General features: G+C 38.4%; 1 protein-coding gene across 7 annotated transcripts in view; it reads left to right on the top strand.

Annotated features, from left to right (window-relative positions):
* The window catches only part of ARB2A (ARB2 cotranscriptional regulator A), a 483,251-nt gene that overhangs the window by 288,375 nt on the left and 167,432 nt on the right, over positions 1–27,444 (top strand). For all 7 annotated transcript variants that reach the window (XM_066381837.1, XM_066381841.1, XM_066381839.1 and 4 more), the window contains 2 exons: positions 9,278–9,394; positions 17,261–17,345. In XM_066381837.1, the coding sequence (XP_066237934.1) occupies positions 9,278–9,394; positions 17,261–17,345 (202 nt within the window). The remainder of the gene's footprint in view (positions 1–9,277; positions 9,395–17,260; positions 17,346–27,444) is intronic.

Here is a 27,444-nt window from a genome sequence, read left to right as displayed (position 1 = left end):
TTAGTATGTGGCCTCTTTTCTTTTTTTCCTTACAATTAACTTTCTGTTTTCTTGGTTGGCAGACTAAGTTTTTCAACCTGTTGCCTATTTTCTCATATCATGTATTTTGTAAGGCACTGGTCTTCTTTCCTAGCTCCCAGATTGTCAGTCGCTTAATATTTATTTTTGTTCCTTTTTTTTGCTTTTAAACCTACCTTACACATGCTTTTTTGTTGTTGAAGGAGGCTGCACGTGGCAGCGTGCTCTTGGCAGGAAAGGAAAAGGAAGTTATTACTGCTCTCTTCTGGCTGCCTGCAATAATAAATCATAACTTGCCATTCCCTAACTGGTGGCTGGAGACTTATCTTCATAAATGCATGTGACCCAAGAAGTTTCAGTTTACATACCCTTTCCCTTGGGGTTCTTGCCTGTGGAGAGTCCTTTCCTTCCTGAAATTAGACAAAGGTTGTAAGAATTGAAGCTAGGGCTTCAAAGTGCAGGAAAAGAGAATGTTGTTTTATCCTGTTGCTACAGTGGAGCTCCAGCTGGCCGTGTTTACCTACCCAGGGTGTGAGGCCACGGCCCGTCTGTGAGGGGCTCCACACAGTGCTAAGGCTTGCTCTTAAGTGTGAACTTAGGGACCTGGGAAATACATCTTGTATGTTTTCCTACATGGTAATTTTGTAGTGATAACTATTTGGATTTTGGGTACAGTATATGCTTAAGTTGCTAAGCATTGTACACACTGAAACTTTGAAGATTTATCTGTTTGCTAGGGTAACATTTAACTTCGGTGTTATATTTGTATATACAGTGGCCATGTAATTTATCATCCAAACCAGGACACTCTTAACAATGCAAGAGGACACTATTAATAATTACTCCAGGTCAATAGGCATAATTTAAAACTGTCTTGGGCCAAATGAAGTGTATGGTCATCCTCTTTTTTTTTTTTTTTTATTCAGTGAGAGGAGGGGAGGCAGAGACAGACACACACATGTGTCCTGACTGGGATGCACCTGGGAAGCCCAACAGGAGACGATGCTTTGCTCATCTGGGGCATTGCTCTTTTGCTCAGCAACCCAGCTCTTCCTAGTGCCTGAGGTAGAGGCCATGGAGCCATCCTCAGCACCCAGGACCAACTTGCTCCAGTTGAGCCATGACTGCAGGAGAAGGAGATAGAGAGATAGAGAGATAGAGGGGGGAGAGAAAGAGAAAGAGAAGCAAGAGGGAAGGGTGGAAAAGCAGATGGGTGCTTCTACTGTGTGCCCTGACCAGGAATCAAACTAGGGACTTCCACATGCTGGGCTGACGCTCTACCACTGAGCCAACTGACCAGGGCCTGGTAGTCATCCTCTTTATGCCTATTTTATTTAAAAACTTCAAGCCAAAATCACTTCACATAATTGAGGAAGTAGGGGTGGATAACGTAGTCATAGGACACATCATAACTGCTACTCTATCAGCACAAATGTTGATGTCACTGAAGAGTATGTATAGATACCGTATCTAAAAGGAAGGATGTATTTTAGAAAATAGAAATGAATGTCAAGGTAATAATAATGGTAGCTGACAGTATTGATTGCTTACATGCCTTATTTCATTTATCCTTCAGCAACTCTGTAAGTTGACAACTATTATTCCCATTTCTGTATTCTTATAATTATTAAACAAAAATGAAATGGAGGGACATTTTATTCTAAAGCCTGTGCACGCTTTTAACTACAACACTGGACTGCCTTCCTCCGGATATTTGCCATATCAGAGTCTATCTTTTCAAAAATGTACTGAGCTCCACTGCCTTTCTGCTGAAAATGAAGCGGTAAAGGGATTCTTTCTGCCCCATGCACCGCTGAGCCTGGCCCTGCGGGTGTGGGAGGGTGGAGCCGCCAGTGTGGCTTTGACAATTCTCTTCATTCCCAAGCGCACGGTGCTATTACTGACCTAGTGTTCTGATTACTGGGTTGTTTGTTGTTGTTTATTTTAATTTTAATTTTAATTTTTTTTTTACAGAGACAGAGAGTCAGAGAGAGGGATAGACAATCAAGACAGGAACGGAGAGAGATGAGAAGCATCAATCATTAGTTTTTCATTGCGACACCTTATTTGTTCATTGATTGTGCTCTCATATGTGCCTTGACCGTTGGGCTACAGCAGACCGAGTGACCCCTTGCTCAAGCCAGCGACCTTGGGTCCAAGCTGGTGAGCTTTGCTCAAACCAGTTGAGCCCGCGCTCAAGCTGGCGACCTCGCGTCCCAATCCTATGCTCTCTCCACTGCGCCACCGCCTGGTCAGCCTGATTACTGGGTTTTAAACAGACACAATACTTAGTTCTTTCTTGGCCAGATGGTTTTAGAATTATTGAACCACATACTCCAAGGTAAAAGCCTTTCATAAGTTTTTCCTTTCTAGATCTTTAACTTTTAAAAAACAATATTTATCATTAAGGGCATTCTGTCTTAATTTTTTGTTACCCTCTATGTAGGGGTAGTCAACCTTTTTGTACCTACCGCCCACTTTTGTATCTGTGTTAGTAGTAACATTTTCTAACCGCCCACCGGTTCCACAGTAATGGTGATTTATAAAGTAGAGAAGTAACTTTACTTTATAAAATTTATAAAGCAGAGTTACAGCAAGTTAAAGCATATAATAATAATAATTACTTACCAAGTACTTTATGTCAGATTTTTGCTAAGTTTGGCAGAATAAATCTTTATAAAACAACTTACTATAGTTAAATCTATCTTTTTATTTATACTTTGGTTGCTCCGCTTCTGCCCACCATGAAAGCTGGAGCGCCCCCTAGTGGGCGGTAGGGACCAGGTTGACTACCACAGCTCTATGTTGAGGAAGGAGCGTGCACTTAGCTTATAACCATGGCCTAGTTTGCATTGTGTTTTTCTGGGATCATCTGTTTTAACTGTGTACTATGTGACAGGTTCTCTGCTAGTTGCTTTATATTTAGTTCACCTCACAATAACTCTATGAGTTGTATGTATTTATCATTTCCCTTTTACCTCTGATGAAACTGAGACACAGAAAAAATGGAAGTAATTTACTCAAGTTATCATTACTAGATGTGGCAGAGCAGAGATTTGAACCTAGGGAATCTGACTCCAAAGTCCTCGAATGTAATCACCACATTCTTATGAAGACTACTTATTTGAAAGCTTCTACTTTAAAAAAAATTTTTGTGAATGCAGAACTGTGAGAACTGAGTGTCTTGTCTGAATTTCCTGCTGGGCAGTTTAGTCTTCATATTTCATCCACCGAAGTGTGTGTATTTCAATTGTAATCACTAGAGGTACTTCAGGAGCCTTGGATGACAGAACTAAGGTTTTAATGTTGCAGTGGAGATATTCTGTGAGTAGCATGCTGCTGGAATCGACTGGTGCAAAAGAATCTTCAGGAAGACATTAACAGAAAAGACTCTGCCAAACCCAGTGTCGGCTGAGTAGTCATCCAGGCCCAGGGCACATTTTAACCCAGTAGGATGGAGAGCACACGGGCAGCATGCCACTCGCCAGGGGGTTCACAGGCAGAAATGTGAAGTGAGGGAGAGGTGTGTGATGAAATATCACAGTGTATCAAACCATAGAAAGACTATATTTGAGTAGAATCACTGAGTGTAATTATAATCTTCATAACAAAAATATGAAAAGATGCCAGCTTTTCTTACTTTTCAAACCTTTGAAACAACTTAATCTGAAATCTTAACTCAAGGAGCTCTAGAGGGAGCTAATCTGTTTATATACATATATACATATATATATATATATATATATATATATTAAAAGACATCTCAAACCTCAACTGTACCATTAACCAGAGTGATGACTCATTCATGCTCATACAGTAGTAATGATCCTCAGATTTATAAACGTACACTAGTGTCAGATCCTAATCTAAAGGAAACATGCATTATTTGATTTTCTTTCAGAATATTCTTTCCTGTACAAGTGATTCCCGTGCTGTAACCTTCACAGTACATATGTGTAACACATGTCAGACTAACAAAAAAGGTATTGGCTTTTGCTGATGAAAGACTTTAAAGCATTTTTCTTCAAAATCATGTTTAAAACATATTATGTATGCACATAAAAATATGGGCCTGCATGCATATGTATACATTCCTACCCCCCACCCACACTGGCCTCTTTCAAGAGGTCCCCTTGGACTTGAAAATTGAAGACAAATTTATTCTGAGAGCCATGGCTGCTGGGCCACAAATGTGGGAAAATGAAATTATCCAGTTCTTCTTTTAGGTTATACTGAAGACTACCCATTTAGGGTTCACTTTTCTCTAGGTTAGAAGTAGTAACCTTGGTAAAAGGTTGGATTCATAATTTACAAAACCCAAAGCCCTCAACTGGAGATACGAAATTACTTCCAACGAGTTCAGGCAGAGCATCCCTGTGGCCTCACCATATCCCTACCCTCAAAGCTTGTCTTCTAAGCGAACACAAATGGATCACAACTTTTTAATTTAGTGGAAGTAAAACGTCTTCGTGTTTTCCTTTGCTAAAAGTAGCTCATGGTAGAGTTCTGAAAAAAGTGAAACCCAGGGAAAAGTTACAACAGCTTGTAGGTACAAAAAAAGAGAATTAAGGAACTTTTAGGATGACATGAAGTATTTTGATTTGGCCAGATACTTGTGAAGACAGTAAGCAGACACATCATTTGAGAGCCTTGGAGAAAGCATGGTAAGTTGGGTGGACAGAAAGAGTCTGCCTGACTTCAAGGGAGAGGTGAGAGCAGAACTGTAGAAGGTCCACAGGCCCCGAGGAGGGGAGCAAAGGAGCTGCTGCTGACTCTGGCCTCCCGCAGCACGCTGCTCCTGTGATCTTCATCGCCACGAATGCTCTCAACAAATACTCTTAGCGCTCCTATCTTGTTACAGTTACTTCATGTGTAAAAGCTTGCTCTCACTCTGGAAGAAAAAAAAATAATAGAAGGCTTTTTGTTTCTTCTTAATTTCAACCCCATTAAAAATTTTAATAAAATTAGCCTGCATACACGTGGTATATGTTTTTAATCTGTTCAAAGAACTTGCTATTTAGTAGGTTAGTTATGCTTTCATCAGACTTGGAACATGCAGTACAGTGAAGGAAAGAGTAGATTAATGTGTATAAGCTAGGGTGAGAAGACTATGAATAAATGATAAAGTGAAAAAGGGGAAACAAATGTCAGGTGAGAGCATCGAATATTTTACATTCTCAAATCAATATGATTATAGAAATACTTAATTTTCCTTTTATTCTATACATTACTTATTTTAGAACTGTAATAAAAATGCTGTTGATAGTCTATTTTTTGTCATCGTTAATTTCTATCTTTGCATGATTTTTATAATTTCAACATTCCTTACTGATCTGGATTTTTATTTCTTTTTCAACATTTTTAAAAAATGTCGGCCCTGGCCGGTTGGCTCAGCGGTAGAGCGTCGGCCTGGCGTGCGGGTGACCTGGGTTCGATTCCTGGCCAGGGCACATAGGAGAAGCGCCCATTTGCTTCTCCACCCCCCCCTCCTTCCTCTCTGTCTCTCTCTTCCCCTCCCGCAGCCAAGGCTCCATTGGAGCAAAGATGGCCCGGGCGCTGGGCATGGCTCCTTGGCCTCTGCCCCAGGCGCTAGAGTGGCTCTGGTCGCGGCAGAGCAACACCCCGGAGGGGCAGAGCATCGCCCCCTGGTGGGCAGAGCGTCGCCCCTGGTGGGCGTGCCGGGTGGATCCCGGTCGGGCGCATGCGGGAGTCTGTCTGTCTCTCCCCGTTTCCAGCTTCGGAAAAATACAAAAAAAAAAAAAAAAAAATGTCCAAGTCAATGAGATACTGTATACATGAAAAGTGAATTAACCAAATGAGTTTATTTATATAAAAGTATTATAGTATATTACAGAGAAATGTATTCATGTAATACAGATGAAAGATCACAGGGCTTAAAATCATGATCAACTGTCACTTTGTTTTGTATACATTTTAATATTATTTCAGAATATATATTCATTTTGAAATTTGTATGACCAGGTGGTGGTGCAGTGGATAGAGCATCGGACTGGGATGCGGAAATTTGTGAAGTGCTACTCATATATAAATAAATATTTATACACACACAAATTAAAACAAGCAATATTTTAACTGTAACCTTCCCATACACATAACCTATTAAACCATTAGACTTTAGGATGTTGATGTCTGGGGTATCAAAATTGTTACTTTTATCCAACTCTTGATACCATACTGAAGATGTTATAGCAAAATTGGCATGTCCTTTTTGTTTTAAATATTAGTATAGGAGTTAAATTCACCTTCGGTTTAATTGTTTGAAGGGATCATTTAGCAGTTATGCATAGTTATTCAAGAATATGGAGACATTTAGATCACGTGGTCCTTACCATTTTTAGAGGCTACAGTTCTTTTGAAAATCTAATGAAAGCTAAGGTTCTTCTCCCAGAAAAATATTCATATCATATCCAAACAAAAATTTCCAAGGACTTTCAAAGGTCTTCATACCTTTGGATCCCAATAAAAACCATATCTCTACCTTAGATTGACATTCAATAAGACTTGGATGATCAGGCTTCCTCCCTTTCAGACTCCTGCGTTTCCCAGACTGTTAGGGCCTTCTGTTATCAACTAGCATAGAAGTTTTCTTCTGCAAACCTGGGCTTCCACCCAGCCCTTGCTTTAGCTATATTCCACCTAAAGGCTGTCTCTGAACAGTCTCGGCTCCTGGGTTCAGTCCCCGCTGTTGTCGTCTTTGCACTTTCCATCCTGCTTATTCCCATGGAGGCAGAAAGGGAGGGCGGGGGCCATGGACCAGGCTGCAGACTAAGGCAGAGGCTTTGGACAGAAATGGCAATTGCAGGTAGTTCCAGTGCCAGATTCGGTTACAGCAATGCTGAAACAGGTAAACATCTGAAAAACTAAACATAAGATTTTCACTGATTTACAATTCTAATCCTAAACAGGCAAATATTTGAAATTCTTTGTTACTGGGTTCATTTGTAAATAGCTCTTCATTGAGATTCTCTATAATTTAACCATCCCCCACCTCTAATAATATAATATAAAACTGATTTTTAAGATGTGAAGGACTGTAACAGTGTAAGGGTATATTATGCTCGATTATGACATGATTTTTTTCATGATGTAAAGAAAAGTTGCACATCACCACATCTGTTGTATGAAATGTCAGCCAGATGATCAAACAGATCAAAGTTGGGTTTTTTCCTGTTACTCCATCCAACAACTGAATATATTTTTCAGGTGTGTAGACTTTTAATCCCCAAATGATCTTCCTTTGCTATAAATCCTCAGCCTATTCAATACTTAATTTTATATCATTTCACAATATTTAGTCCTCAATATTTAGTGTCTTCAGACACCACTACCTTAAATAAATCAGCATACACTAATAACAACCACAGCAAAATACAGGGTAGATATTGTAAAATACAGACATACTGGCCTTGACCAGGTGACTCAGTGGATGAAGCATAGAACTAGCGCACCAGAGGTCACAGGTTTGACCCCCAGTCAGGCCACATACGTGAAGCAATCAATGAGTACACAAATAAATAGAACAGCTAAGAAACAATGAGTTGCTTCTCTCCCTTCCCCCCTTACCCTCTCTATCTCAAATCAATGAGAAAAATATTGTTTAAGGATTCTTAAGATAATAATGAAAAATAAAATGCAGACATATTCTTAGAATACCAGAAGAGCATTTTCTTATTTTGTAACTTCAACAGCAATCACTCTAGATATCTAAGTATTACTGTTTAGAAAATGAGAGTCAGGACATAGTTCTTCACGAGCCACTTGGAGCCACTATTGTGAAATTTTGCTTCTTATTATCTAATGTTCATTTAAGTTTTTATATTCTAGTGCCAACATGACCCAGTGAGTATCTATTTTTAAAATAAAATTGAGAAGGAAGCAAATTACTTAATAATGAATGTGAAGAATTGGATTGAGTATTATTTTATGCTTTTAAAAATATTATTGCTATTGCAAGTTGAATTTTTGTAGTAATATTACAATGTTGATAACCAACATTATCTTTAAGCTTTCCACATTAGATAAGCAGAAAACACAGAAAAGAAAGATTTAAGGTGCAGAGATGCTGCTGAGGTAGCATTAGTGTGAACTAGATTCCTGTTAGGTAGTGCTTAGTGAAAAAGATGTGCATGTGCAGGGTTACAGAAATTCCAAAGAGAAAGGCGTCTGTAATTCAGAATGCCACCAGGCAGCATTTGGTGTCAGAGGCATGGCTTGCAGTGTTCTTTGAGCTTTCCTCACCATTCAGAGTTCTCCACTTTTTTAATAAAGTAATATATTTTTGATATACAAGTCATAGAAATTAAAGTACATGATAGAGACTTCTCTAATTTTAGAGAAAAAACATTTGAAACAAGGAAATAGAGCATGCTATGAAATTCAAAACTCCAACTTATTGTATTTTAACCAATTTTTTATTAAGCATTCTTACATTTGTTGTGTCTGTTTAGGGTTACTAGTGTTAGTAAATTAAAACCTTTTATGAATCTTTTAATTAAAACTATTGTTTTTTAATTTTTTTTTAATTTTGTGGACCACTGATGAATTCTTCAGTTTCTTCAAGTCAAGTGGCTATTTTTCAAAGTTTAGAATCATTTAATTTTCTAGAAATAATATTCTGTGAAAAGAAGTTAAAGTGAGTAGTTTGTCAACATGAAGAAGTATATAAAAAAGCAAATTTATATTGATAAACTTTGAAAGAAAGGATCTTTAGGGGGATTTAAAACACCAAGGAATTACAAGGCTATGCTGAAGAGCAGACCAGTTAAATAGGAGAAGTCAAAGCAAGCTACCTAGTTTTCCTTACATGCCATCTACTGAAAATTACTGCCAAGTCAGTCCTCAGCAGCTAACGGTGAACTACAGGTCCTAACTTCCCCAAAGCACTGAAATAGGTAGTGTGGTGGAAGAAACTTATAAAATAAACCCTCAGGGAATCCTTCTCCCCCCCCCCCCCCAACCCTTTAATCCTTGAGTTGTCAAACAACATGGAAAATAGTAGAGCTGCGTAGTTCTAAGAATTAAATGGTATTATATATTTAAAAGAAAATATTAGGTCTTTTCACCTCTCTGGACAAGATTAAGGGTATGTGTTCAGTGCAGAAAAGAGTAACTTCGAACAAGAGGTGCATATTAACCTTTTTTTATTTTTAATGTAATGTTATTATTATCTATGACTAAGCAGGCTGCACCCAGTAGAAAAAAATGATAGCCTATGTTTTATTTCCTTATTTTGAAACAGATGATTCAACGAGAAGCAGATGTGAAAAGTAAGGTAACGGCTGTGGCGCTGACAGACTCTGTTCACAATGTGTGGCACCAAGAAGCCGGCAAAACGATTCGAGAATGGATGAGAGAGGTGAGGCGGGCATTTTCATTGCTGAGATGAATGAGTATGAGCCTTTACAGGTTGAGCCCCCACCAATTTATATCACCTACCACCATCAAACTTTTTTTCTAGAGGCAAAACATTGAGAGGGAATAGGAAAATCTGGACATATTTGAAGTAATAAGAGAAAACTCTTCTGAAGAACACATATTTCTTTGAAAGTCTTCTTTCCTTTTATCTATTTATCTATCTATTATCTATCTCTATCAATTAACCAATCATTTTCTGGCTTTCTGTAGAATGTTATATGTGCATATAACATACAGCCAGAACTTTGGCTGAAGAAGATCATGATCTATTAAGAGATTATTATTCCCCGATGTTTAATGCTTCCACCAGTTATTTAGTATTGATGCTGCTTAATTACAAGAAAGAGACAACGGTACACTGGGTCTCGTCCTTTTTGAAAGGCGGTTGGTATGTGCCACTCTTAAATGGGTTGGCTCCCTACTGCCTGGAGGGGAGAAGAAGTAAAAAGCAGAAAGTGTCTCGCGAGACTCAAACTAGCAGAAACCCAGGGGCTGGTGGTGGTCCAGCCTTGGGTTAAGAAAGCTTCTTGTCACACTTTTTAAGGGTTAGTGAACCTGAAAACTAACGGGGACTTATTGAACATGCTTCCATTTTTTTTTAAACTTTCAATCCATTATTGCTTTTATTCCTATTTCAGATAAACAGCTGACGTTTTTATTTACATTTACCTTTCTGATATTATAAGCAATTGACATCAGCCACATCATACTGTAGCAATTGTTTAGACAAATCACATACTTAGATGAATGAGCTGGTTCCTTTTCTGATTTTCTCCCAGTTTTTGTTACTAGAATACCCCGACATTTATTCAGCTGACCTCTTACCATAGGTATCTCCTTGTGGTGCACTGTAAGGACCATCGAGTTAATTAAAGAGTTTCAAAAAATAGGACTAGGCTGCCTGATCCCATAGTGGTGTAAACATAATGCCACCAACCCTTTTACCCTGCAGTTGTCGTCTCCACTAGAAAAAGTACTTTCATCATAAAATGTCCCAAATAGTTTTACTCCATTTCTCATAATGCTGTAAACATATAAAGGTGAATTTTTAATCTATTCTAACACCCAAGTGCTTTCTAACCATATTACTTTTTATTTATATTTCTTCTTTTACAATTCTTCCAAGGGATTAAACTTTTTTGAGAGAAATTTTATGTATTTCATGCGGATCTTTTTTTGTGCTATTTGTCTGCCCACATGGATACACAGACAGTATTATGTAAGTAGTAAGGTTAATAAATGAGCTATTAGTTCCTTTTCCCTCCCACAATACCAACATGGAATTTGGGACCTGTCCCAAACTAGAAACATCCCTGTTCATTATTTTTTAAATTAGGCATTCTCTGTGTCTCATTCTGAGTGACAAATATAACACAATTTACTTAGGTTTACTTTAAGTATTTCTAACTAAGACTGGATTAGGTGTCCCCTTTAGAAATCAGAAATATTCTCTGTGTTTTTCATCTGGCTGAAATAGGCAGTAGTTAAAAGCATCTTAATTTAATCAAAACTGCCACTTCTTTGCTAATAGCTTTTATAGAACTTTTTAAATGTTATAAATGACCTATCTCGTGACTAGTTCTTTCAGTTCCTTCAGTTATACCTTAAACACGAAGCAGCATGAAGAATTTTATTTTATGACAAACCAAAATTCAACCCCAACTCAGTCACCTAGCTAACTGTAGTCTTGGGCAAGCTACTTAATATCTTTGAAATTCAGTTTTCTCATCTGTAAAACATAATACCCACCTTGTAGACGTGTTTGGGAAATAACAGATGTGAAGAAATAGCACAGTTGGCAATTGAAAGAAGTTTAATAAATCACAGCTATATGATTGCTGTTAGCTTCTCACTTCCAAATAATATGAAATACATGAACTATATTTTCCTTTTGTTTTATGAATGATTTTCACATTCAGAAAATCTTGGTCATTATGCCAGGAGTAAAAAGGATGAACAGGAAATTAGGAGAACTGAGTTTTTTGTTTTTTGTTGTTTTATTTATTTATTTATTTTTTTACAGAGACAGAGAGTCAAAGAGAGGAATAGACAGGGACAGACAGACAGGAATGGAGTGATGAGAAGCATCAATCATTAGTTTTTCGTTGTGCATTGCGACACCTTGGTTGTTCATTGATTGCTTTCTCATATATGCCTTGACTGTGGGCCTTGAGCAGACCAAGTAACCCCTTGCTGGAGCCAGTGACCTTGGGTCCAAGCTGGTGAGCTTATGCTCAAACCAGATGAGCCTGCGCTTAAGCTGGCGACCTTGGGGTCTCGAACCTGGGTCTTCGGCATCCCAGTCCATCGCTCTACCCACTGCGCCACCGCCTGGTCAGGCAGAGAACTGAGTTTTGATAATGATTCTGGCTTAGTCACTCACTAAGTAAATCGATAATTAAGGATCGGGCATGTACCCAGTACTGAGATTTACGGGCCTGGGAAGGCCACTCTGTCTTTTCCTGGGCCTGGTTCATAGTTGTGAATTAGAGGTGATAACTCTACTTCCTGCACTACTTGAGAATCAAAAATGATGACCAAGAAGAAAACCCCTTGAAAAACAAATGGTATTATATTAAGAAATGAAATGTATTATTAAAGAAAACACTATAATATCCCAGAGATAAAAATTATTAGATCATAGTTGATGGAGCTTTGAAGTTATCCGTGCTCAGAGCTCTTCCCTAAAACAAGAACAAAAAAGGAAACTCTAGGAGACTATGCCACATATCCTTGTAAGAACTCACTAAATGTCTGAAACCCTCTCCTCTTGTAGAGAATCTATGTGGTTTGACAAGATAACAGTTCAGTGTTTTCTAACACTTAGGATGACTCTCCATCCCCTGTTCTTTCACCTCTTTTAGTCCTTGTCCATTCTGCATGACTTTTTGGAATAAAGAAGACAAACAAGCTTTTGGTCAGTAAGTAGAAAGGGCTATTGTCCTGAGCAGGGGTATCGGGAGAAAGTGTGGTAGGGTGACCTTTGTGTCCCTCAGTGTCCACTCCCTCCACTCCTCCTGAGCTAGCCTCAGTTGGAATCAGCTCAGAAACTGAGATATTTGCAATTTCTCTCCCAAGAAAAACACCTTGGCTAACCTGGAATGTTACCCATAAAAATAGTGGTCTAGTTATAGATGAAGCTGCAGTGCTTTCGGCCTCCTGATGGTTGGCTCCATTATTTCACCAAACTCGAAAATACAGGTAGGACAGTGGTACAGGTTGCCTACTCATTCCTGTTAGACTGCACATCATAAAACTGTTTTTTGGTTTTTTTATTTTGTTTTTGTTTTTTTACAGGGACAGAGAGAGAGTCAGAGAGAGGGATAGATAGGGACAGACAGACAGGAATGGAGAGAGATGAGAAGCATCAATCATCAGTTTTTCGTTGTGACACCTTAGTTGTTCATTGATTGCTTTCTCATATGTGCCTTGACCGCGGGCCTTCAGCAGACCCAGTAACCCCTTGCTCGAGCCAGCGATCTTGGGTCCAAGCTGGTGAGTTTTTTGCTCAAACCAGATGAGCCCGCGCTCAAGCTGGCGACCTCGGGGTCTCGAACCTGGGTCCTCCGCATCCCAGTCTACTGCTCTATCCACCACCTGGTCAGGCTGTTTTTTGTTTTGTAAGCCAGTTTAAATTAATATGATAAGTTACTATAAAAGGACTGATTTTTTAATCCAGCATACAAAGAATTTAGCATACAAAAAGGAATGTTCAGTACTATATTTTTGTATTACTTGTATAATTGTAAAATATCAATTCCTTTTAAAAGAAAACAGTCAAAGAGGACTCCTTTTTAGAAATTATTCCAAATGAAATATCCTACCAAAAGACTAAGCATACCTAGTAGGCCCACCTCATGATGACAGGCAAAAGTGACAGAAGGCAACTCTAAAGAAACACATTTTACCCCAGGCTCCAGGTCTGGAAAGGCTGAGTGGGCAAGGATGGACCTAGAGGATATTACGTAAGTGTAATAAGCCAGGCACAGAGAGGAAAGTGCTCCATGATCTCACCTATAGACTCTAGAAAAATTGAACACATAGAAACAGAGAGTAGGGTGGTGACTACCAGTGGCAGGGAGGTGGGGAGTGGGGAGATGTTCGGCAAAGAGTGTGAAGTTGCTGTTATGTGCATTGCATAAGTCTAGAGACCTGGTGATCCAGCCTGATGACTGTTCTTAAAATTGGGTTGAACACAAGAAATTTGCTAAGAGAATAGATTTCAGTTTTTCTCACTACACACACATCCGCAAATGATATCTATGTGAGAAGATAGGTTAATTTGCTTTACTATAGTGATCATTTCACTATGTATATGCATATCACATCATCATGTTACATATCTTAAACGTGTAGTTTTTATTTTTAAGAAAAAGGGCTGATGGGGGCGCATGTCATTTCCTGACATACCCCTGACTTTTGAGAGTCTCAGGGCAAGCCAGATCTATGATTCTACATAGCAGTCCTTACCTCCTCACTCAGCTCTGTGTCAGTGCCGGGAACACAGCCTGGTGAATTGTAGTTTTTCTTGTCTGAGGAGACAATGCTGGCCATGTTAAAGGTCACTGGATGAGGCTCTGGTGATTTACAACTCAGACAAATGAAATTGAATTGAATAAAAACCTAAACTCAACCAGGTCAACGAGAATCTCCAAATACTTCCACATGCCTTGCAATGAACACCTACTGCCTATTTTCTCTTTCAACATAATATAGTAAACTCTTACCTTTTGTAAAAAATGTTCATTTATTTTATTCTTGGTTCAAATGTCAAAGCTAGTCACTCAGCACTGTGGCCTAAAGCCACTTCTAATCTATATTGATAGTTCCCAAGTTTCTGGATTTCACAAAGAAGACAAGTTTCAACCACAAAAATCTGTGATGTCATAATTTCAGAGCAAAAGATTTTCAGATTGAAAACACTTAACTTGAAAACCACTCATTTATAGTGACTATTTTTCTCTTTTTCCCTCAGACTCAGAGAACCTCTAGTTGCATGATCCAGCCCAATCTGCTGGTTATTGTCAAGGATGTCTCTCTCTCTCTGCTTGTTGGTTAGGATAAGGCTCTGTTGGTACCTCTCTAGTCTAGCATTCCCTGCTGCTGTCTGTTGGGCACCTGAGAATAAGATCTCGGGGACTCAGAACACACTCCAGCATGTTTTTAGCTAAGGCAGGGCTTTCTCAGTGAGTTGCCTTTGTTGCCAACACGTTGCTAGTGTTCATCTCAACTGAAGAACTAGGGTGGTGGGGCAAATTGGGGCTTCCAGAAGATGAACAGAAGAAGGATTAAAACTGTGAAAGAGACTTGGTTTCTAAACTATAGAAACACATCTTAGAATAGGGACTTACATTTGATAAGATAGAATTTCAGACAGTTTGTATTAATATATAATGGCTGTATGTCCGTCTCATAGTTCTTTACATATATTTCCCAGTATGTTTGCATTATTTAGTTCATTATACTCAATGACATGGCAAACATAGTTTTAGGTTGTTTTGCCCTTTTTTCTGTATATTTTTCCCAGCAGGGTGAAATATCACATGTGCACACATGTATACACTCATCAAACTTGTGGTATCAAACCATTACAATCATACACAGGTACTTTGTCATTCCTGAGAACTTTTATACATTCTGCCTTAACTATAGACTGTTTCTTTTCTATCCTATTTTTATGAGAGATCAAAGCCTAAACCTGTGTCCAGATAAAAACTGAAATTTCAGAAACATAAAATATTAAGTTTTATTTTGCTCTAAATGTTTAAGTTAAAGGTGACCTGCATAAAATTCATTTTGTTCAGCTTTTTAAAGTCAGTGATAACGAGTTAGAAGATGATTAATCACTTGCACATTGTAATATGCCATCACTTTTATTAATACTAGAAATATCCTATAAGACATAGTTTTACATATGTGAAGTGTAGGTGAGCAGTATTAAGAGTGACATATCACTTCGGTAATAGCTGACTTTCATCAGATTTGGAGGTACTACTAGGATGAATAATAATTAAAATATATGCCTAATCGCTGCCTGTCTGTCGGTGGTGCTAATTGCTGACATTGAAAAGACTGAATTGTTTAAGAAAGCGAGAGAGAAAGAGAAAGTCATTCTTCATTGAAGCTATCTCTCTGTATCATTGGGAGCCTATTTTTAGTACCTATAGAAGTCATGATTTTTGAATTTATTAGGGGCTGTGATGAATGATAAAACAAATCATCCATTTACATATCTTGACACTGCTTTAGAGAATACTTATTTCTTACAAGCAAGTGTCACATTGTATATAAAAGCTGGCTAATTGTGTGTTAATCTTCTGCATTATCTAGAACTCTCTGATGTAGCATTCTATCAATAGTAATATTAATTTTACTTATTTCAAATGTATGAAATATCTTCTAAACCCTATTTCCTTTATAATTTCTGCTCTCTTACATTGTACAATTTTTCACTTGGCTGCTAATTAAGATTAGGAGTGCAAGTTAAGAATACATATCCACTTTAAACAATCACGCTTTTGTAATGCATGAAAACAGTAATATTTTATCCATTTTAAATGTAAAAAGAGAGAAAGCACTTAAGAACATTACTAGATGTTGTGTTTGTTTTCATGGTTTTTTTCCATACAGTTCAATAGTTTCATTGATCCACTACTGTTTCTTACAGAAATCTTCCATCCTTTGTGAACTTCACTTTCTAATCTCATACAGCAGCCCGTCCTTTATGTTATTCCTGCTCTCCCTGGTCCCAGAACAGTAGGGTTGCCTTGACAAATCTATTCAAAAGCCATTCCTCGGCCTTTATTGGTGGGGACTGGGGCCTTTGAAATTCTCTCCTCACTGCAACACAGCTGACATATTCTTCCAGACAGAATGAATTAAGGAAACACAATGAGACACTTGATCTACCAGTCAAGGATCTTTCCGCAGTGAGGACAGATTCCATGGTGCACAACCAGGACAACAAGCATCTAAAAATACACAATACATGGTTGTTTACCAGAATAGCAATCAGCAATTTTTCCAACATGATTGATAGGATGATTACTTTTAAAATAAGATTTGTCTGGAAATTCATTGTGTGTGTGTGTTTTAGGAATTTTTTAAAAGCTATATATGAGGTTAATCACATTTTTTTGAGCCAAAATTCTGATATAGACTTAAAATGTATGGAAGAGATATAGATTATTTTTATTTCATTTGTCTTGAGCTATAATCATTATTCTCATAGAGGTTAATCTTTAATATTGAAGGCTTTATGTCTTCAGACACACAGCTACAATTCACCAGATTGTGTTTCTTTTGAGCTATTTAATACATCCTTCATTGAAGCAAGTCCAAGTAAAAATGAAAAGGTAGTATAGTTACATGGACCAGGTTTTGAGAAGTAAGTACAGAATTTGTTTCTTCTAGTATTACAAAGAATATTGTTTTAAAATGTAGCCACTTTTTCTTACATTCAAAATAATATTCATTTTCCTCTAAAAGTTGTACCCTTTTCATTTTCTTTGCATCATAATCCTAGCCTTCTCTTAGAAATAAATTACCTCATGGTTCATAGGTCACATGTCTCCTTAATATCAGCACACATGATTTCCTGAATTGTGCAAGATAAACTTTTTCCATAGTCATGTTGGTCATGAATAATTACTGACAGTTTACATAAGAAAACTTTTTACAGTGTATGAAAAATAATTGAATATACCTCTAGTGATTTATTATATAAGATAAATTAATCTCTACAGCCTGAACACTTGGTCTTGGCTTAAATTATGTTTCAACAGAAAAATTGTCTATTACATTGCAGAACTGTTGTAACTGGGTCTCTAGCTCAGAACCATTAGACACATCAGTGGAGTCCATGCTGCCTGACTGTCCCCGAGTCTCAGCAGGTATGTGTTTGATGAGATGTATGGTTTATTTTTAGGTGAAAAAATATGCTAATGAAATGTGGAATTCTGTTTTGCAAATTCATTTGAAGATTCATATGAATTATTGGTAACACATGGCATAGGTCTGATCCACTACCAGAAATTTGCGAAGTAGCTGAATGTTTACCAACATACTCATTCAAGATGAGTAGGTGACCCAATTTGAGAGTAATGTAGACAGTTGCTTTTGAAGCTTAGGAAGACAAGCTGTCCATAAATTAAAAGTTGATATAAGACAAGAACTGGGTAGCCATACAGGATCTCAGAGTATCTCTCTGACTGAGTACAAACTCAGTGATAACAACAGGCAGTCAAGGCTGTGAATTCAAAAAAAAAAAAAAGAGAGACTTGTGGCGTAGACTCTTTAGAAAGGTTTTTGATGCAAAAGATTTTGGCTGGACTTTGTGTGTTAGGATTTGGATTGTAGGAAAACGTGCAGGATGGCATTTTAGGCAAAAGAAACTGTAATGTAAGGAGCAGGTGCTAGAATGGATCTGAGGATGTTCACGGGAAACGAAGGCAAAACTGGCCTGCCTATTGAAAGGAAAGGGGACGGGTGAGCAGCTCAGGCGGACTCCAGGCGGGTCGTGGCTGGCGCTGGTTTCTAGCCTACAGCTTTTGTACTTTTGTCTCTAATCTCCAGATAAGAGGAGCGAGTGATATTTTCATTGCTTTCTTGTTTTGGCTTTCACCATCCTAACCAGTTCTGATAGTAAACATTAATTGAGCAGTGATATCTGGTTATGACTACAGAACAAAAATGGGCTTGCTTTGCCCATAGGTGCCAGAGAATAAGCGGAACTTTTGAAGATGCACTATGCCATATAGCACTCAGAGGAGACAGTGAATAGCTATGCAGTTAGAGTTGCAGACATGTATATGCATTTGAAGGAAATAATTTGGAGAACAGTTTAATACTAGGTAAAGAACTGTTGTAAATATATTTCACTGTCATTAATACCTAAGCTTGTCCTGAGCTTTGCTATCATTGTAGCTAAATTCTTCTGGCCTGTCAGCCGGGTTCAATCAGAGACATAGACTAGGAGATGCATATATCACAACATATATACATATGTGTATGTGTATATATATGTATATGTGTGTGTGTGTTAATACAGTTTATTTTATTCATTAGTGGTGGTAATGTTCTATAAAGTTTCAGAGAACACTGAATTATTAAATGCTTAATTATTACTCCTAGGGAAAATACACAGTTAGGTTCCCGCAAACCTCTGATCACAGGAATTTCATCAACTGATCAATATATAACCTTGTCTTATGAAAGTTTCTGTTTAAAGGCGCCTAATTTAATATATGTTGTTGCTTCTCTAACAATGAACTCATAGACAATAGCATTGTAACTCAGAATGAGGCTTATCTAACATACTTATTTTCTCCATCACAGTCTTCTTGTGATGTGGAATACTAGACCACACTTCAGCACTGTACTTGGGGGCCATTACAAATGGTGAAATCACTAGCAAAAGCACAAAAATGTGAAAAACATGGCAAAAATAGTCTGTGAAAAACACACCTGGTTACAGCATGAGACGGGAAACAAGAAGGCAGAACATGGCCTTAGTTCCTTAGTTAGGAATGTGCATGTTGAGCAGCTCAAATTCTTCACAACTCTGTATATGCACAGACCGCAGGATCATCATGAGTATTGATTTGGGGGGTTACAATATATTTTAGTGAAGTAGGTGAATTCACAAATAGAGTAATCTACAAATAACGAAGATTAACTATATATAGCAAAGGATTTATTACAGGGATTTGGCCAGAGCTGGTTAAGCAGTCTTTGTTAGAATGTCGACTTTGCACTCGATGCTAGAACTTGAGTCTGCAGAGCAGACATTCACTAAGGGAAGATGGATATAAAGTGGCAGAGAGCAAGATTGAGCTAGAACCCATAAGCATGAACTAGGACCCATGAAGATGAAATTAATAAACCCGTGTCAGTTCTTGTGGCTTCTGTCCTTGGTGGTGTGGGTGTCCTATAGAAGCCAGTGCCCTTTGTCATGGAGCTAGCCATGCACACACATGGCCTAGGAGTCAGAGATGCCAAAGGAGGAGCATCCAGGGGAAGGTGGAGCAGATGCAATCCTGGCCATTGCCCTCTGCCACCAGGTGAGCCAGCAGGTAAACACCAGTACGTGTGAGCTCAAAATTGCCGCTGATTTCATTTAACCCTCTAGATTTACCAGGAAATATCACTTGTGTACCATCCTTACCAGAAGCATACAATTTGAAAAGAAATTCTGGGAAATGTAGTTCAACCTCATCAAACTGACATCAGAGCCTTTACAGCCCACCCCTTATCAACTTGGCACTCTTATACATTATCTTCCACAAACTTAATCTCCAAATAAAGATGTTAACAAAGTTATATTTTCACCTAACATGATATAACCATCCCATTTACAACCAAAAACACACTCTAACCCTTTCCCCAGAAAAGTATACAAAACTACTTCATTTGTCCTTGGCTGATGTTCATTCTTGTCACTTTTGGTATTGTATAATTTAAATACTGAGAGATAATGCTAATTGCTAGTGACATATCTGATATGATAAGGGAATTAGAAGAAAACAAAAATATTAAGTATATGTGTATTCATATCAAAATAAGGAAGAAATCTTCCTATTACCTTTCTCATTTTTGCAACTGGTCATGAAGTTGTAGCTGGTATTTATAACTACTGTATTCTATATTTCCTTTGCTCTCTGCAAGCATCTCAGCTCATTATGGTGGCTTGCCTGGTGTGATGACTCTATACCTTCATTCCTGTAGGGTCTGGGCCATTACCAATCCTGCCTAGGATTAGATTATAGTTAGATTATAGTTTTCCCTTGATATTAATCACAAGGAGTGCTAACATGTATCTTAGATGACTTCCTGCATTATAGACATACTCCTCTTTACCCTTTATTGTATAGTAGCAGCTCAGTTTTCCCTTAGTAATCAGGATTAATTAATTGCCCCAGCCAGCATAGTGACACTCTCCAGTCTTTGTTAATTCAGTGGTATAAGGAGCCCAAGGTGTTAAGGTGGTAGTCTCAACTTCCAGGTGGATGGAATCATTGTATCCCCTGATGTAAGCATTCCTTCCTGTGGAACTAAGACCTTTAGAGCATCACAGCCGAACAGTATGGGAATGGGAAGCAACAGTTTTGCTAGTAGATTACTAAGGGTAATAAGTAGAGAAGCCAGTCCCACTTCTACCCCTTCATTCCCAGATCTGGGAGAAATAGAACAGTATATTAGATGCTGATTTAGAGCAAATACCACATTCTGAGGACATTGTTTCAGCCCTACAAGTTATCAGGCACTATAACCAAGTCTTTAAAAAATTATTCACCATCCTATGAAGCCTGCTGCATAAGGATAACTGGGGATGTGGTAAGACCAGTGAGTGCTGGCAGACCTTAGGCTCCATCTTGTCCTCTCGCGTGGTCTCCCTGACGGAAGCCAGCTGCTGTGCTGTGAGCTGCTCTACAGAGAGGTCCAGGTGGCAAGGAATTGGTGTCTGTGGCCAAGCGCCAGTGAGGACCTGAGGCCTGCCAACAGCCACATGAGTGACCTTGGAAGAGAATCTGTCCTAGTTGAGCTTTGAGATGGCTGCAGCCCCTGCCAACACCTTAATTGTGGCCTTGTGATACACCCTGAACCAATTACCCAGCTAAACTATGCTCGGATTCCTGAACCACAGAAATGGGGGGTGATTGATGTATATTGTTTTAAGCTACCAAGTTTTGGGGTGATTTGTTCCACTGCAGTAGATAATTATTCATGCAACAGGTTTAAACTTCAGCTCTCATGGTCTCTCAAGTTAAAGTAGAAGCAACCTTAACTCTTTTGAAACTAAAGCCTTGTAAAGCTCATCTTTGCTCTCATACTTAGGGTTTAAGAGCAACTTTTTCTACAAAGGTACTAAAAAGCTCATTGGAGACGGTCACTCTTATACTTGCTCCCTCAGTACCTCATTAGGCTTTGCTGTATGATTTATCAGGGGAAGGCTATTAAGTTTCTTCTTTAGCACACTCATTTGATCTGACATTAAGTCATCCTACTATTCAGCTCTTCTCTGACCAAATTTTTCTCAGGACAGAACTTCCTACTTTCTGTAAAATGCTGGGTTTTTATTCCAACAAATTTGGCCCTAACTCAGGAGAAGATTTCGTGTACCCTCCCCAGCATATTTTGCAAATATTTACCAAGCATTTATTATGTCCCAGGCACTGTTCTGGAAGCAGTCCACAACAACTTATCATGACTACTTTTTTCCCCAAGAAAATGTTTTAAAGAACTGTTTCCTGGCCTGTTGCTGGTGGGCAGCTCCCTCCTCCTGAAGCTGGCATCAACATTAGGTGGCGTCAAACGAGAAAAGAGTGAGGGCCGGCACCCCAGCGTTTTCCACACCCACTTATCAAAACTGAACATCTTTCATTCAAAATCCGTGATTTCTTTCAAAGAATCCTTTAAAAAAATTTACCAACGGTATGACATGATCAAATGGGTTTTTAAAAAAGATTAATGTAATAACTGGGTGAGAGAGGAACAAGAAGCCAGAAGCAATAGACTCAGCAGGCTGGGACGGTAAAGCAGGCCTGTCAGTTGGTGACATGTATTGGAGTGCTGGCCATGGGACCAGAGAGGATGGGGAGCTCTCGCAGACAGGGCTTTCGCTCCTGGATGACAAGTAGATGGGAAGTGGAGGCTAAAAGAAAAGGAGGAGACAATGGTAACTCAATGAAAACTAACTGGAATAATAAAAGTGTCATGGGGCCCTGGCCGGTTGGCTCAGTGGTAGAGCATCGGCCTGGCGTGCAGAAGTCCCGGGTTTGATTACCGGCCAGGGCACACAGGAGAGGCGCCCATCTGCTTCTCCACCCCTCCCCCTCTCCTTCCTCTCTGTCTCTCTCTTCCCCTCCTGCAGCCAAGGCTCCATTGGAGCAAAAGATGGCCAGGGCGCTGGGGATGGCTCCTTGGCCTCTGCCCCAGGCGCTAGAGTGGCTCTGGTCGCGACAGAGCGACGGCCCAGAGGGGCAGAGCATCGCCCTCTGGTGGGCGTGCCGGGTGGATCCCGGTTGGGCTCATGCGGGAGTCTGTCTGACTGCCTCCCCGTTTCCAGCTTCAGAAAAATATAAAAAATAAAATATAAAATATAAAAATAAATAAAAGTGTCATTACTAGAAGAATAAGAGAACAGGAAAAAGAAATGAATTAAGGAGGAAACAATGATGAGATTGTTTAATGACCTATTTAATTGAATGATAGCAGTTCTGATGATGGCAGGAAATTCAAATGTAAATAACCAAAGTTTGTTGAAGTACCTCAGAAATACTTGAAATTCTCTGTTCACAATCCTGTTAGCTATAATTTAAAATGTTAGTATTACTTGAAGATTTCAACATGTGTTCTGAGCTCGTTAGTAATGGATATCCAGACTATGCATTTAGTGAAATCTTTTTTTTTCCCAGCTTTCAAAATTACAAAGTTGTTGTTGTTATAATATGCTTTTATCTTTTGACTGTTAGACGTTTCATGGTCATAGCAGAAAAATTACCTGTAAAAATACATAATCATTTAATACTGTATTTTTCCATTCTTACTAAATATGTTTTCCTTCACACAAAGATAGATCTGTTGCACATAGTACCTTAATTGTTATGTCATTTACCTATGTGTGTGTATTTTAAAAACAGATACAATGAAAATTTTTAATTGTACTTAAAATATCACTGATAATTATTTTCACTACAGTATAGTGTTTTCACTTTTCTTTTTAAAGCAAATGTAATGCTTGACAATGCCACACTTGAGAGTGGGCAGTGTTCTGCCTTAGACATAAAATGAAGTCTGACTTTTCAGTTATCATAACATGTAGTGAATGGTGGGATTCTGATGGGTTGATTATGTATCAAGTGTCTGATTTCCTATTTATTTCTATTAATAGTGTTTTCTACTAGTAACATCAGCCTGCTAAAGCACTGTTATTCACAGAATTATGTAATAGGTTTACAGGATCTAGTTTACAGGATAGTCCACACTGTGATGATTTGTATGTTTGTTGTAAAATGGCAACAGCAAATATCTGCTGCATTTATCTTGTAGAAATGTTATGAAGATAGTTTTTTTAGTGTCTGGTGGGGTATTTTGAGTTCATCAGAAAGAAGACCCTGTAAAAAGTAACATGGTACTATATATTTCCATGAATCATTTTAGAATTTAAGGCTATAATTTATTTTAAGACTATTATTGATCATTTTAATCCTATTAAGGGTGAAAAGGCATTTCTAAAAATATTCTGCCTTCCATTTCCCTGTCTTTTATTTTGAAACAACAAGTAACTTATTGATGTTTTTCTGTTTTCTGTGACATTGATAGGGTCACAAAATATATACAGAAACCAGAGTCACAAAAAGGTAAAAAATATAATGAAGAAATCAGAAGGAAAACTAACTGTGGAAAGAAAAATGTCCAGTAGGACAAAATATCTAAACACAAATATACTTTTTTCCTTATTAAAAAGAGAAAGATTGGAGTGGCAGTAAAGATGAAATTAGAAATGATATTGTATGGCATACTGCTCCCCAGAAATAGCTAATATAATTTTGGACTGTGTGTGAGGAGGCATTCCCCCAGGGTGAATGAAAGGAAAGCAAACCATAAATGTTTGAAAATAGACAAGGTTACAGAGCATTGGTATCTTCTGACTTCTTGCAGTCTGGACACAGCTTGCCTTGGCTGGCATATGACTGACAGTCTGCTCTTTGTCAGGCTGGTTCTAAGGGCTGCTGCTGAAGCTCCTATACTTTCAGCTCCTCCAGCTGTGCTCTTACATGCCTCTCTGCGTATGTACTTTCAGTCTGCATGCCTTCATTCAGCAAGTAGTTACTGTGGACCAGAAGCTGCTCCAGGGGCCAGGGACACAAGCAGTGAGTTACAGCAGACAGAGTTCCCACATGGAGCTTATATTCTAATAGCGGAGACAGACGTTAAACAGAGAAACAGGAAGGTATATACTATGCTGCATAGTGGTAATTGGTAGGAGAAATACAAAGTGGGAAAAGATGACCCAAAGTATATGTATGTGGAGGGGAGGATTTGAATTATTTTAGAGGGTGGCCAAGGAAGACCTCACTGAGAAGATGACATTTCCAGGACATGCCTTCTTATCCTGACCTTCTGCCACCTCCACTGATAAAAACAACAGTACTTGCCTCTCTGACTTTAGAGATTGTTTTCCTAGACTTTGAGATTTCAGTTCAGCTCTGAAATCTGTGCCTTTATTCCCTCCCCACAGTCTCTTGTTCTGGGTCCTTGAAAACCTGACAAACACATCAGACCCATTTCACCAGTCCTCTGAGGCTGTGGTAACCATAAAGCAGTTACCGGCCAGTTATTAAGATTATTCCTATCCCACTCCTCCTTACGCAACACACACAGAAAAGTAGAACATCTTTCTGGCACTCCAGGGTTCACAGACAAGGTTTCTGTGTCCCGGGGTGAATGGATGGAGCCCTTTCGGGCTGACCAGAAGGGTGAGGGAATCAATAGTTTGATATGCTGAAACCACCAGGCGCATAGGATTGAGAAAGCCTGCCACAGGGCTTCAATTTTTCACCTACTGTTACCTGAAGCGAGATGCACTAAAATTATGTGATCTATATGTCCGGTACCTGTCAACACCAGTATGTCTGCCCGGAACTTGTATGATTCTCATTTGACGCACACTTGCCATGGCTTGAGACAGGCTTTTCCCTATTATTTCAGCTTACCCAGAACACTTGGTGTAAATCCGGGCACCTCAGGATTAGGACAGTAACAGCGTGAATGTTCAAAAGAAGAAGAGAAGGTGGGGAAAGAGCCTTAGTAGATCTCTTCAGAGTTATGAATTTAACTTAAATTTAGATGATCTTGTCTTGGTTCTGATATAGAAGAAGGGGACTGCTGCTATCATTTTCTTCAACTGTCAGACCTCATTTCCCCACCAGAAAAAAAAGTGGAAAATTAGTAATTTCTAGGTGAATTTTAATTGTAAAAAACCCAGTTATGTAACCCTAAGTTAGTCCTGATTGACTGTTTACATGGACTAAACTTACTGAATATTTGCCTAATATTCATTTCACTTTATTGCTAAAAATGTGTCCTGGGGAAATGACACTAAGGAGTTATGTTATACCTCTTAGTGAATAATCACTTTTTTCTAAAGATAGCAATGAAAAGTCAACAGTATTGCTTCTAGAATGTGGTGTCATTCAAAATGTGTAGACAAGTTGTCTAATATGTTCTTAGACACAGCTCAAATTAATTGGGTAATTGAAAATCTATACTTTTGCCTTGTAAACAGACCTTAAAATTCAAGGCATACCAGCATATATGATACTGTATCACTTGTGGACTACGTGCACTGCTCAAGAATTGTCACATTCCTCTTTTCATTCAAGGAATAGATATTCTAATTCTTTAAATGATGCTTTCAGTAACTAAATTGTACTTCTCAGGCTCTTTGTTCTTTACTGTAGAATTGGCCCTGTCCTATTACTCATCAGTTAGCTTCCCTATCCATTGTTCTGTCTACCTAATAATTATTAGTCAACTTAAGAGATAAGTATTCTAAAAGTTGACCACTAGAAATTCTTGTGTTTTCAGTGAATCATTCATTATAATTAATTGGAATCAGGAATTCTAGAGAAATAACTGGTTAAAGAATAATTTAAAATAACCTATCTATATACAAGGATGGGCAAAAGTAAGTCTACAGTTGTTTATATGGAAAATAATACAATAAATAACAATATAAGAATAAACTATTTTGCATACTAACAATTATAACCCTACTTTTGCCCACCCCTGTATATAATATTTATGTAGATCACCAATATTTGCCCTGATTATATACATTAATGAGGTCCAATGTTATCCTGTAATTTTGACTCTTTCAGTTTTCTAGTAATCACAGTGAATATAAGTAGTCTCACTCCAGAAATCTCACTTAAAATAAAATTAAATATAGCCACCATGTTTTTTACAGCTTTCTGAACCAATTTGTGAAAATTCTTCGAAGAATTTGGCAGTAAAGGTGGCAATCTCCTTTCACTGAGCTAACTCTTCCCTTTAAAGATAAAAAATTGTAAGAACAATTATTTTTGGAATGCTTTTGGATAAATAACTGAATAATATGAATTTGTATTTCTACTTGAAAATTATGAGTTAATTTGGAGGAGTTATTATTACATTTTTACTGTTCCCATAGCAGTGCATCATGGCTCTTAATGCTATGTCCCTAATTGTTGAAAAAGTAAGTCAGGATCGCTGGTACCTAGCACAGAAACTTTCATCCTTTTTGCCATTAAGTATTGATCTCCTTTCCTATGGCTATCTGTGCTTCACTTGCCTGTGTCAAGTTCTGTCTGGGTCACTGCTCTTGATGGCCCTCTCTGTGTCTGCATCTTTCCCTCTGACTCTGTCTCTCATCTGGTTTAGTCTTGTCTTCTGTTTCCTCCTGACTTCTGTCTCCCCTCTTAGGGATTCCTTGTCCTACGTCCTACACTACCTACAGCCTCCGAGTCCGTCTCCCCCAGTCCACAATCTCTGCCTGCGCCCGCCTGACCGGTGTGGTTTGCCCGATCACTAACCTTTACTGCTCTTTCCCTCGAATCTTGACTTCTCTCTGCCTCCCTCAAGCCACAAGGGCTCTGCTCACGCTGCACGTTCCCTTTGTGCTCCCACCTACTACACCCTCCCTGCCAGCTCTGTCTTGTCACTGACAGACATCAAATCACCAGCAATAAGTCTGTCTGCTGGCACAGTACTTCAAAACATACCTCTTCAGAGAAATTGCATTGCTTTCGAGAAGTGATTCAAAACATCTAAAATAAATACTTTGATACGAAGTGAAAATTCAAAATGAACATTAGACACCATAGAGAGGCCAAATATGTTCTATTTATGAAATTCCCAAGATGTTCTAAGTTGATTATGAGCACTTTAAAAGCAGGGGTATATTTTTAATTTTTTTTTGTTTCATCATATTCTTAAAATATAGTCTTA

This window comes from Saccopteryx leptura, chromosome 4 (assembly GCF_036850995.1).
Source record: "Saccopteryx leptura isolate mSacLep1 chromosome 4, mSacLep1_pri_phased_curated, whole genome shotgun sequence".
Lineage (NCBI taxonomy): Eukaryota > Metazoa > Chordata > Mammalia > Chiroptera > Emballonuridae > Saccopteryx > Saccopteryx leptura.
Note: the sequence above shows the minus strand (reverse complement) of the source record. Positions and strands in the feature narration are given on the sequence as shown.